At 44.3% G+C, this 12877-nt stretch overlaps 1 protein-coding gene across 1 annotated transcript; it reads right to left on the reverse strand.

Annotated features, from left to right (window-relative positions):
- Nucleotides 1–875: 875 nt before the first annotated feature.
- On the reverse strand, nt 876–10301 carry rcor3 (REST corepressor 3). Its single transcript, XM_061095938.1, has 12 exons — nt 9966–10301; nt 9818–9874; nt 8696–8773; nt 8557–8609; nt 7568–7729; nt 7370–7494; nt 7166–7244; nt 6277–6492; nt 5322–5399; nt 5120–5177; nt 3150–3394; nt 876–3006 (listed from the first exon to the last, which is right to left on the reverse strand). The coding sequence occupies exons 1-12, from the start codon at nt 10090–10092 to the stop codon at nt 2623–2625; spliced, it is 1662 nt and encodes a 553-aa protein (XP_060951921.1). The 5' UTR covers nt 10093–10301; the 3' UTR covers nt 876–2622.
- Between the last annotated feature and the right edge of the window lie 2576 nt (nt 10302–12877).

Consider the following 12877-nt stretch of genomic DNA (forward strand, 5'->3'; position numbering starts at 1 on the left):
ATCTCTCGTGCAGATGAACACCCAACATGTGAGAACTCATTGGTTCCTTCTGAAGGTTTGAAAACACTTCACACACACACACACGACAATTTCTTCTAAAACAACTGACTTTTATTTCAAACTGAATTATGAAACATTTTTTGGAGCAGAAATGATAAATAAATGTTCAGATGAGAATCAGCGACGATTTCGACTGATGAAAATGTCAAATGTTCAACTTGAAAGTTGCGATGTAAATAAAGTTTGAATCAATGATACATTCAGTGTTTGGTGCGTCACAGACATGAGGTTCACTTCTGAGTCGGAAGGAGCTCGTCGACCTCCAGCCTCGTCTCCATGGCGATGAGCAGTTTGACCCCGTCGACCTCCAGCTGGGTCACTTCCACCTCGCTCAGGCCAAAGGTCACCGTGTTGCTCACTCACAAGATACAACAGAGAGGATTCTGGGAGAATTGTTAATCATCACTGAAGGTTCTGATTCAAACTCCACATTAAATCTGAGCAGAGCTGGATGAAGATCTCAGCTCCACACGGAGGATTCTGTCAACCTGGAGTCAAACATCACAAAGTGAGAGTTCGTTTCCGGAGTGAAGACGGTGGGAGACTCACCTTTGACCTTTGACCTTCCACATGTCGACAAGCAGCCGGTCGCACAACAAAAGATCCAAGAAGAGTAGAGTCGGTTCAGAGCAGCTGTTACACAACACACAGCCTTTCAATATCCACTGCTGTGTGTGAATGTGTGTGAGGGAGGGTGTGTGTGTGTGTGTAAGAGAGTGTGTGTGTGTGTATTTAGACTTGTAACAATATGAATTCCCTGTGATTCCTCTTCCTGTAATATAAGGATCTGATAATAAAGCTGATGTGAAAACATCTGATGATATAAATGCAGTTTTTAATGAGCAGCTTCACGTTAACATCCATATTTTACAGATTCTACTGAAACTCAAATGTTGTGATACATGTTCGTCCAAAAAGCCTGAAGAGCACTTTCACGATGACGTCACCGGACTGGGAGCAACAGGAAGAGGAAGAAGAATAAATAACAGAGACGGTGACCAGTCGAGTTTTTAGTTTTCAAATGAAAACATCGACCGTGAGAACATTAAACCCAAGAACAGAACATCGATAAAAACAGGAGGACGTCTGTGTGAAGTCTTTTTAAAAAGATCGACAGGTTATTGATTATTGATGATTGATGGCAGGTTACAAATCATTCAAACCGTTAACATCTGTACACGCCTGGAGATTTTCTTCTTCTCAAGAAATCCCTGAACCACGTGTAGATTAATCCACCGCAGGAAATAGTCCCCGACAAGTGCGACGTTTCCTGTTTGATAAAAGCTACAGATTTATATCTTCAGTTAGAAACGACTGTAAATAAAGATGGACGACATGACAGCTCCCGAAAGTGAAGCCAAAGTGTGAACCCCTGGTGGCCGGCTGCAGTATAGCTCAGAAACCCCGCCTCCTCCATGTTAGCAGATGGGACCAAACTAAAACCAAAGAAGAATCTCATCTCACCAACATTTATCTTTTTCTTAAAATCTAGATAGATATGTAGCGTTTGTCCTGAGGGTGGCGCTAAATGACAGCTCATGAGATCATTAAACGTTAAAGAATTCTTTCTCACAATGTGAAGCCTGAAACAAGCATTACAACATAAAACTCCACGGATGAAACTTGACACTTTTAGAAATCACACTGATTCAAGTTAACAAATGTTAGCGTGTTTGACGAAGACTGTGAAGATGATAAACATGAAACCTGCTGATATCAGCATTCAACTACATCCGCACGAGGCTGCTAGCATGTGAGTCGACTCTTCAGACCTTTGCACACTGGACACGTTTTCTTTGTGGGATTTATTTCATGCTATTAATAGATTCCAAAATCTGTATCGAGTCAATGTCGCGGAACTGCAGAGACACCGAGGCTTTTGGTTTTTTGGACTAAGGTACATTTTAAAATGTCCAACAAATCAGAATGCACGTTGTTGAGGATTTTCTCCTTTTGATCAGTAGAAGAAGAAACAACAACTTCCTCCTGCACCAGTCTGAGAAATGAATTCATCTTTATGAGGCAGAAGTTAGTGTTTTTTGTATAAATATGAAAAATCGAACTTCACCTTCAAGTTATTTTATATTTCATGCTTTTAATTTGTGTCGCGTTGATGTGCAAAGGCCTTTAGTCTTATTGTGTTTAAAGGGTCGTTCATGATATTAGAGTGAAAATGTTTTCCAGGTGCTGTTGTGTCCTTGTTGGTGTTTAAGGCGACACACAGACACAGAACCAGAGGGGCCTCAGGATGGAACCCTGTGAGATGCAACACGTGTTGAGGTTTCATTTCTGATTTAAGACTAAGTTTCAGTCCGACCTCCCAAACAACACAGAGCTGTTAGAGCCAGGGTCCACCAGGACGTCCGGTGGGAAACACACACCTCAGCAGTGATCTGCTGCTGGATCCCGTGTGAATGAGTCACTTTTATGTTCTTGTGGTTGAACTCTGGAGAAGTTGGTCAGAAGTGAAACTGTCGCTTTTTTTGAACCTCAATAATCCGATTTTCCCACAGGACCTGAATGCAGCAGCTTCCATGGAAACCGAACTTTTCTTTCTTGTGGTTAGTGGAGCGAGGAAGACGAGGCCGCCTCCCCCTGGTGGAGGGTCAGACCCGAGGGCTGCTGGGCGGAGCTCGGGCCGGACGCCCCCGGGTTCCCACTGAGGGTCATGGGAGCAGGAGGGCGGGGGTTGAGGCGGGGGGGCAGGGGGTTGGAGGGGCGGATGAGAGGCGGGGGCTGCTGCAGCGTGGGGCGGGGCTGCAGGAAGCGAGCCTGCTGCTGGAGGGGCGGCGGCTGGCGGTGCAGGGAGGGCGTGGCTGGCAGGGAGGGCCGCAGGAGGGGAGGGGGCTGGTGGAGAGAAGAGGAGGAGCTACTGGACGTCACCAGAGTCTGAGCCGAGGAGGAGGAGGAGGCAGCAGGAGACGCACCTGAGGAGGTCACCTGACCCTGTGGGGAGGAGAGCCAGAGGTTAATGAGTCTGAATGCGTTTCAGGTGCGTTGCAAAGGATCATGGGAAAGTGTTTATCTTTCACCTGCGCTGGCGATGATATGTGTGTGTGTTAGGAGGAAGGCTAAGTTTCACTTCTCACCTCTTCGTCCTCTTCGTCAGTGCTCTTCCCTGACGGAGTGGTGGAGCTGTTCTTCCCCTCCTCTCCTGAGGTGGCGCTGTCTCCGTTGGGAGCTCGTGTTCCCTGCTCCGCCTCCCACTCCTGCAGCACCTCCTCCAGGTTGAACCGCCGTCGGTAGTTCACAAAGAAGTTCTTCACCTGGCCGACCGTCTTGTTGCCGATGACGTCTGCGATGGCTTGAAAGTCTTTTCCGTATTTCCGGACACCTGGAGAAGGTCACAGACGGGTTACACCGATGTCTGTGATTTACTGTACGTGGTTCACACGGGAAATGAACTTATCGAGAGGAGCTGTACGAGAGAACGTCTAAATCATGACTGTTATCTTTCACCTGAGAACAATCTGTCACGTCTGATACACAAAGTGTCGCTAACACTTCCTGTCAGTTGCACTTCCTGTCAGTAACACTTCCTGTTAGTTACACTTCCTGTCAGTAACACTTCCTGTCAGTAACACTTCCTGTCAGTAACACTTCCTGTTAGTTACACTTCCTGTCAGTAACACTTCCTGTCAGTAGCACTTCCTGTCAGTAGCACTTCCTGTCAGTAACACTTCCTGTCAGTAGCACTTCCTGTCAGTAACACTTTTTTTCAGTAGAACTTCCTGTCAGTAGTGCTTCCTGTCAGTAGCGCTTCCTGTCAGTTGCGCTTCCTGTCAGTAACACTTCTGTCAGTAGCACTTCCTGTCAGTAGCACTTCCTCTCAGTAACACTTCCTGTCAGTAGAACTTCCTGTCAGTAGAACTTCCTGTCAGTAGCACTTCCTGTCAGTAACACTTTTTTTCAGTAGAACTTCCTGTCAGTAGCGCTTCCTGTCAGTTGCGCTTCCTGTCAGTAACACTTCCTGTCAGTAGCACTTCCTGTCAGTCTCACTTCCTGTCAGTCTCACTTCCTGTCAGTTACACTTCCTGTCAGTAACACTTCCTGTAAGTAGCACTTCCTGTCAGTAGCACTTCCTGTCAGTAACACTTCCTGTCAGTAGAACTTCCTGTCAGTAGCACTTCCTGTCAGTAACACTTCCTGTCAGTAGAACTTCCTGTCAGTAGCACTTCCTGTCAGTAACACTTCCTGTCAGTAAGACTTCCTGTCACTAAGACTTCCTATCAGTTACACTTCCTGTCAGTAGCACTTCCTGTCAGTTACACTTCCTGTCAGTCTCACTTCCTGTCAGTCTCACTTCCTGTCAGTAAGACTTCCTGTCAGTAAGACTTCCTGTCAGTCTCACTTCCTGTCAGTAGCACTTCCTGTCAGTAACACTTCCTGTCAGTCTCACTTCCTGTCAGTAACACTTCCTGTCGTTCACACTTCCTGTCAGTAACACTTCCTGTCAGTCACACTTCCTGTCAGTAGCACTTCCTGTCAGTAACACTTCCTGTCAGTAACACTTCCTGTCAGTCACACTTCCTGTCAGTAACACTTCCTGTCAGTAGAACTTCCTGTCAGTAGCACTTCCTGTCAGTAACACTTCCTGTCAGTAGAACTTCTTGTCAGTAGCACTTCCTGTCAGTAGCACTTCCTGTCAGTAAGACTTCCTGTCAGTAGCACTTCCTGTCAGTAACACTTCCTGTCAGTAGAACTTCCTGTCAGTAGCACTTCCTGTCGGTCGCACTTCCTGTCAGTAACACTTCCTGTCAGTTGCACTTCCTGTCAGTAGCACTTCCTGTCAGTCACACTTCCTGTCAGTCACACTTCCTGTCAGTAACACTTCCTGTCAGTCACACTTCCTGTCAGTCACACTTCCTGCTCTGACTCTTCACCTTCACTGTTCCTCCTTCAGAGGAGTTTCTGTTACTAAGCAACCAGCTGCAGAGGAGACCATCTACTTCCTGTTTACATCACGTGATCAGTGGACGTTGGTGGTCATGTGACGTGATGAGAGCAGTGAGATACTCTCAGGTCGACTCTGTTGTTTCCAACCAGAGCAGAATCTCACCTTGAACGGCCAGGAGCTGCTCGTCCGTGGTCCAGCGAGCGTTCACCTTCTGGTTCCACTGCAAAGTTCAACACCAGCGAAACCGTGAAACATGAATCTGTGTAAAACACGTTTCTAAAACTTCTTTTGAAGACGAGTATCTCAGATGAGTCTCATTCAGTCATATCATGTTTATAATATGAGAAATATGATCCATCTATACCTCAGGGAGCCGGAGGTCCTCGACTCCGGCCTCCAGCAGGAGCTTGAGTCCGCTGTTCATCTGCTTGGCGTTCTGCACCTGGACACACAACGAGTCACGTGACCTCCTCAGAGCGGATTCGACTGAGTGATGATGAATGTATATTGTATTTATAGTTTTTTGTAATCCTCTGAGTTGTCTTTGAGCTTTGTTGCAAGAGCTATAAGAAGCATTATTTTATAGTTGTTATTATGAATCGGAGGCGTCACCACCAGGGGGCAGTGGAGCCCTGGCAGAGCAGATGAGCCTGAGACTCAGACTCTGGAGGACAAGGACATTTTCTGCAGTGGTGGGAAGTAACGAAGTAGAAATACTTTGTTACTGTACTTAAGTAGATTTTTCACATATCTGTACTTTACTTGAGTACTTCTTTTCCTGACGACTTTTTACTTTTACTCGTTACATTTGAACAAAAATTTCTGTACTTTCTACTTCTTACATTCTCAAACTGGCTCGTTACTTGAGCAGCGGAGGTTGGTTCTCTCTCTCTCTCTCTCTCTCTCTCTATCTCTCTCTCTCTCTCTCTCTCATCCAGGGTTAAACATTTGTAAAATTATACATTACATACATTATATTCATATTGTTGTTAGAATTTTTCAGTCAGTTGAGATAAATCTTGAGGAGAAACATTTTGGGATGATTTGTGTCTGTATAGGCCTTCTATAAAAAGCACTTTGCATTTTTAATTTTGGTACTTGTACTTTTACTTTTGATACTTAAGTACATTTCAACACCAGATACTTTTGATACTTAAGTACTTTTAATATGAGCTACTTTAAGACTTTTACTCAAGTCATTTTCTGACGGGTGACTTTTACTTTTACCGAAGTCACTTTCAGGTGAGATATCTGTACTTTTACTCAAGTATGGCTTTCCAGTACTTTATACTCCACTGGTTTACTGTGTGGTCACCCACCTGTCTCTTGAGGGACACCAGCTCCATGTCCAGCTGGCGGAGCAGCGTGTTGGCGGCGGATCCGCTGCAGGACACGGCCACCACGTCCTCCTGCGTCAGGTACATGCCTTTGGGGGGGCGGCAGCGGGAGCGCTGGTGGTGTCGGTGCTGCAGCGTCTGGTGCTCCCGGCGACCCAGCGCCACCTTGGAGCCCGGCGCCACCGGCTCCACCGGGTTCTGAGGGAACATGTGAGGAACGTGAGTTATGAACCTGAAACTGATCAAAGTAAGAATGAAACCCAACAACAGAACCAACAGGATCCAGCTTCTCATCGGGTTCTTTGTTCTTCTTATAAACTTAAAGTCAACCAGCTGAGTGGAGTCGCTTTGAGTTTGTGATGTTTCCAGTTTCATATTTTGTAGATTAACTATTTAAATGGAAGAATATTTACTAATCTGTAGTCAAATCTAAATGAAAGGATTTAAGCTGCAGCTCTGCTTTGAGCCTGTATTACAGAAATGATTCATTTTTAATCTTTCATAAAGTACCAGACCCATCTTAGAATTGACAGATTGTGTGTGTGTGTGTGTGTGTGTGGTATCGCCATGGCGACAGCAGCTTGGGCGTGTCTGCTTACCTCTTTCTTTTTCTTTTTTTTTTACACAACTTTTTATTCGTTTTTTCGTTCACATACAGCAATAATTCACACATACAGTGTATACAAAAATTCCTAGAGGTAGAAAATAGCGGTAGGTTGTCCTACACGATGTATGATGATAACAACAATGAGCTTAAACTGAGCCAGAACGGCTTCTATGAACCACAATGAACCCTTGACCCTTCCCACCCACTGACAAGAAAAAAGTTAAATAATTGCATAATTAAACCATTACATACTTTACTGCTTACCTCCTTCTTTGCTTCCTTGTTGGGGTCGTAGTCGCTGTCGTGAGCCTCGATGGGATTCACCTCCTCCATCTCCTCGTCACTGCCGCGGTGACAACAGACCAAAGTTCAACCACTAAACGCTTTCACACAAAAACCCGAACCCCCAGCAAGCTGAGGAACAGACTCAGTTTGAACGTGTGGATCTGTTTGTGTCCGAGCTTCTACCTGACGTCCTGGTTGCTCCTGGTGGCCAGTTTACGAGCCTGTCGGTCCATCAGACTCGTCCTGGAGCGAGTCTTCTTCCACGAGTAGTAATACTTCACCAGGCTGGAGATGGATTTGTCCGGCAGCTGAAAGAATTCAAACCAGGTGAGCGGCAGGCTGAGTCTTCAGGATCTGGTTGTCGTGGTGACAGCTGTTTACCATCTGCTGGATGCGGTGGAAGCTTTTCCCGTGGAAGCTGAACGCCTGTTCGAACAGAACCTTGTCCTCCACCGTCCACTCGTCAGGAAACGGCGTGAAGTTCGGGAGGTCGGCCAGAGACTTCTCGATGTTGTGTTTGTGCCAGAAGAGCATGCCCAGAGCCTGGACACACACACACACACACACACACACACACACACACACACACACACACACACACACACACACACACACATTGTTTTTACTCTGACAGGCGCGGCTCTTCTGGTTCAGGAAGCAGAGGATCATGGGTAATATCCAGTGTTCAGTTGCTTCAGGTCCGAGCTCAACACATTGAGACACATGAAACCAACTCCATCACTCTGACACAGTCAATCCCCATGAGTGACTGCAGGGGGCGCTGCTGCTCAGCGACAGTAACAGTGCTGCTGTATTTCACTGCATCAGATTCACAGACTGTTTAATCAGCGTTAAAGAAGCGTAAAGTTACGTCTGGATCAGATTCTGTTCTGTCTGATGCCGGATGTGAAACACTTGATTTGTACTGAACTCATTATCAATAATAAGTTAAGTTATTTTTCTCTGTTTAAACTCCTCTGAACTGCAATAACTCCACCAAACCAGCACTGTGGCATATTTGAATATTTGCACTACTGCAAAAATTGCACTATTGTTGTTTTATTTTTCTCTTCATCTGTAAAGATATATATTTAGATTTATATATTTTATTTTATATTTTTAATTTTGGATAGTCTATTTTATAAAATTTGTATTTTTTTGATTGTAATTTCTGGAGCATTGCTTAAAGAGAGCCTGTGACTCAAGTGTTTCATTTCCAGCTTCATGTGATCTCTGTGCTTTTGACAATAAAAAATCTTGAATCTTGAAACTAAGAATAAATAAGAATGTTTGGGGCTTTTTAATCTTTTATACGCTTGAGACGAAGGACAGACAGGAAGTGAACAACACGCTGTAAGGACGGCCCCCACCTGCTCCACGTTGTATCCGTGTTTCTCTTTGGCTAACGCGATGTACTCGTCCACTGTGGAGGAAACACAGCGTCAGTTCAGCGGGGGTGGGGGGGGGTGGGGGGGCAGCTTCCACAGGAGAAACCACAGGTTCACTTACACTTGGAGTCCAGGATGCAGTGATACGGGGACCAGACCAACATGCCTCCACTGTCCTTGTCTGGGTACTTAGTGCAACCTGAACAAAGACCCACACGTTACACAACTCCTTCAGCTGCACAACTTCACATTCACAGGCTGGTACACACACAGGCTGCTGGGAGCGAGATGAGTTGCATCATGGGAAACGTAGGAACCAGTGTCGGGGAACTGATCGTCAGGATTCTCCAACTCTGCTGCACAAACTTTCTCTTAAATACCGATAAAGAATATTGTCTCTTTTTGTTGATTTCCATAAAATATTTATTCATGGTCATTTTTTTTCCAGTTTTCTAAACGCTTCATTCTATACCTAATACTTTAGAATTATAACATATAAGTATTTATGCAGTTATATGCACACATTATGAAATGTTAAGTGTTTCTTTGAAGATTTATTTTAAAGAATATATTGCACCTGTGTTTAACTATATTTTCGTTAATTATCTCAACAGCATTTATTAATTTATTGACGTTAGTTTGATTCTTTCTGTTATTGATACTTTTACCTATAGAACAATGAGAAAGAGTCGATGTCAGATCCACACTAACGGCAAACGCTGCTCACAAGTTATTGTTTTTAAAAGATTATTGTTATATCTTTATAAAAATGTTAATCCTAAAAATGCATTGATATCCTGCTAAACAAAATGTAATTCGACTTTTCTCTATTTGTTACTATAATATTATTATTAATGTTATAAATACGATGAGAATCTGACCTCGGGGATTGTGGGTAATTTTGCTGGTATCATAGACAGATTAAAACAATTATGACAATATTTATTAGTCTGAGAAAAGTTCTATTGACAGAAAATTACAGAATTAATTAAAATCTTGAACCTGTAGCAGAGTCACTGTGTTTATTATTGTTTATTAACCATGATTAATGTGGAGGGATCATTAGAAACTAACAGGAATCTTCACTTAGTGACATTAAATCCTGTCCCAGTGGAGACTGGTGCTTAAATATGACATTTAATAAATCTATGGAAGTGTCCTCCTCACTGTTGCTGAGTGTCAGACCCCCCCCCCCTCCGGGTGACCGAGGCTACCACCGCGCGTCCCACCCGGTCCCACTCACCGGGCTCGAACTCGGGGATGTTGGCCTGGTAGTCCGCTCCGACCCGCATGCCCACATCTGCAATCACACACACACAGATGTTATGGTTATTATATGAAATATGAGTTATGATCATAGGTGTTGGTGCTGGTGTTCGAGGCTCCCTCACCGTGCTCGTCGTCGCTGCCGCTGTCCTCGGAGACGTGTCCCCCGTTGGACGCGTTGGACGGACTCTTGGTCCCGTTGGACCGACCTTTCCCCAGGTACTCGGAGCCCTTGTCCATCATGCCCGGCATCTCGCAGGCGGAAGAGCCGAGTCTCGGTCTCGGTGTCCGGGTAGAAAAATGTCACGGAGCCGCTGGAGCTTTCTCCTTTCTGCTGCAGTTCCCTCCGCCGCCGCAGCTCCGGCCGTGGCGCTGCAGCTGCGGGTCGTCGCTGCTCGCCGCGTTTTAAACGTCGCTTCGGTTTATTTATCGAACAAACTTCAGCAGCGGAGACGCGTCGGAATTTCACCGAATTCTAAAGTGACGAGGTTCGTTCCGGAGGACGCGAGGGGCGTGGCCAAGCGGGTCTAACCTCCGCGGCGGAAGGTTCCTCACGCGGTGCGGCGCCTTGAGCCTGTGGCCTGTGTAACCCTCCGCCCACTGATTCATAATAACAATAATAAAGAAAACAAAACTGAGATCTAACTTCATAAAACCTTCAAACAATTAAAAACCAAACCGAGTCTAAAATAACCTGAAATCACACACATCACTTCAAACTGTGATTAACACAAATCCACATGTTATTCACATGTTACAAATCATCACGTTATTACGTCATATAAACTGCAGCTGATTTAAAGTATCATTTTATAACATGAGAGTCGGTTCATGCACCTTGTTTTTATCAGTGTTTTTGCACTGAGTGTTTATCACCAGCAGAGGGAGACAGAGGGAGTCCTGACTGCAGAGCTCACTGCTCACCTGCAGAGGGCGTCCTCTCACTGCGAGCCGACTCAACAACTTCACTGTAATTTAATTTACTCATGAAGGAATTAATACTCTGTTAGTCACTTAATATAGTTTTTGAAATATGACTTTAGTTCTGAAACTTTTCAATAATTAAAGGTGCCTTATGTAAGTTGTCACTATTGCTAAATGTTAGCATTAGTTGCTGTTTACCATCCATCAGAAACGTTGCTACCAAATGTTCGGGGCTGTTATATGAACTATTCAAATATTTCAAACGTCCATTAAACAAGAGCGTCCCTCAGTCGAGCTGTCGCCTCCAACAGGCTCCTTATAAAACTACAGTTAAATTCTCTACATCAAGATTTTTATTCATCAAGATTCATGAATTATTCTCTGGGAAATCAGTGAAAATGTAAAAAAATAAAAATAAAAATGTCTTTTTTCACAACAGATCTGCACCAAAATGAGTTTATGGCCCGAAACCTTCAGCCAACATGTTATTAAACATGTTATCTTTCTGTTTGTAATAAACCGTAATTAAACTGCTTTTACAGAGTTCTTTAGAAAAGCGCTGGAGCTGGAAAAGTCTCAGAGACTTTTTGAGAACCGGACTTCTTGCCCCCTGCTGGTCATTCCAAAGAAGGCAGGTTGTAGGCACTTCCGCATTAGTCATGGATCATCTTTACAGACTGTTCCCTCATCTTTACAGACTGTTTCCTCATCTTAACAGTCTGTTCCATCATCTTAACAGACTGTTTCCTCATCTTAACAGTCTGTTCCATCATCTCAACAGACTGTTCCCTCATCTTTACAGTCTGTTCCCTCATCTTTACGGTCTGTTCCATCATCTTTACAGACTGCTCCCTCATCTTTACAGACTGTTTCCTCATCTTAACAGACTGTTCCCTCATCTTTACAGTCTGTTCCCTCATCTCTACGGTCTGTTCCATCATCTTTACAGACTGTTCCCTCATCTTTACAGACTGTTTCCTCATCTTAACAGTCTGTTCCATCATCTTAACAGACTGTTCCCTCATCTTTACAGTCTGTTCCCTCATCTTTACGGTCTGTTCCATCATCTTTACAGACTGTTCCCTCATCTTTACAGTCTGTTCCCTCATCTTAACGGACTGTTTCCTCATCTTTACAGACTGTTTCCTCATCTTTACAGACTGTTCCCTCATCTTTACAGACTGTTTCCTCATCTTTACAGTCTGTTCCCTCATCTTTACGGTCTGTTCCATCATCTTTACAGACTGTTCCCTCATCTTTACAGTCTGTTCCCTCATCTTAACGGACTGTTTCCTCATCTTAACAGACTGTTCCCTCATCTTTACAGTCTGTTCCCTCATCTTTACGGTCTTAGTCATCATCTTTACAGACTGTTCCCTCATCTTTACAGACTGTTTCCTCATCTTAACAGTCTGTTCCATCATCTTAACAGACTGTTTCCTCATCTTAACAGTCTGTTCCATCATCTTAACAGACTGTTCCCTCATCTTTACAGTCTGTTCCCTCATCTTTACGGTCTGTTCCATCATCTTTACAGACTGTTCCCTCATCTTTACAGACTGTTTCCTCATCTTAACAGTCTGTTCCATCATCTTAACAGACTGTTCCCTCATCTTTACAGTCTGTTCCCTAATCTTTACGGTCTGTTCCATCATCTTTACAGTCTGTTCCCTCATCTTGCAGTCTGTTCCATCATCTTTACAGACTGTTCCCTCATCTTAACAGACTGTTCCCTCATCTTTACAGTCTGTTCCCTCATCTTAACGGACTGTTCCCTCATGTGTACAGTCTGTTCTCTCATATTACAGACTGTTCCCTCATTTTTACAGACTGTTCCCTCATTTTTACAGACTGTTCCCTCATCTTTACAGTCTGTTCCCTCATCTTTACAGACTGTTCCCTCATCTTTACAGTCTGTTCCATCATCTTTACAGACTTTTCCCTCATCTTTACAGTCTGTTCCCTCATCTTTACAGACTGTTCCCTCATCTTTACAGACTGTTCCCTCATCTTTACAGTCTGCTCCCTCATCTTTACAGTCTGCTCCCTCATCTTTACAGACTGTTCCCTCATCTTTACAGTCTGTTCCCTCATCTTTACAGTCTGTTCCCTC

Source organism: Limanda limanda, chromosome 2 (assembly GCF_963576545.1).
Source record: "Limanda limanda chromosome 2, fLimLim1.1, whole genome shotgun sequence".
In the NCBI taxonomy this organism is placed as follows: Eukaryota; Metazoa; Chordata; class Actinopteri; order Pleuronectiformes; family Pleuronectidae; genus Limanda; species Limanda limanda.

What these genes read in the sequence shown, in the direction of transcription:
- rcor3 (XM_061095938.1), bottom strand. Translation starts at nt 10,092, where the DNA reads ATGCCGGGCATGATGGACAAGGGCTCCGAGTACCTGGGGAAAGGTCGG. An exon ending in CGGCAGCGACGACGAGCACG is followed by an intron (nt 9,875 to 9,965) that starts GTGAGGGAGCCT and finishes GTGTGATTGCAG; the next exon opens with ATGTGGGCATGCGGGTCGGA. An exon ending in GCAGCTCCTGGCCGTTCAAG is followed by an intron (nt 3,395 to 5,119) that starts GTGAGATTCTGC and finishes GACCTTCTCCAG; the next exon opens with GTGTCCGGAAATACGGAAAA.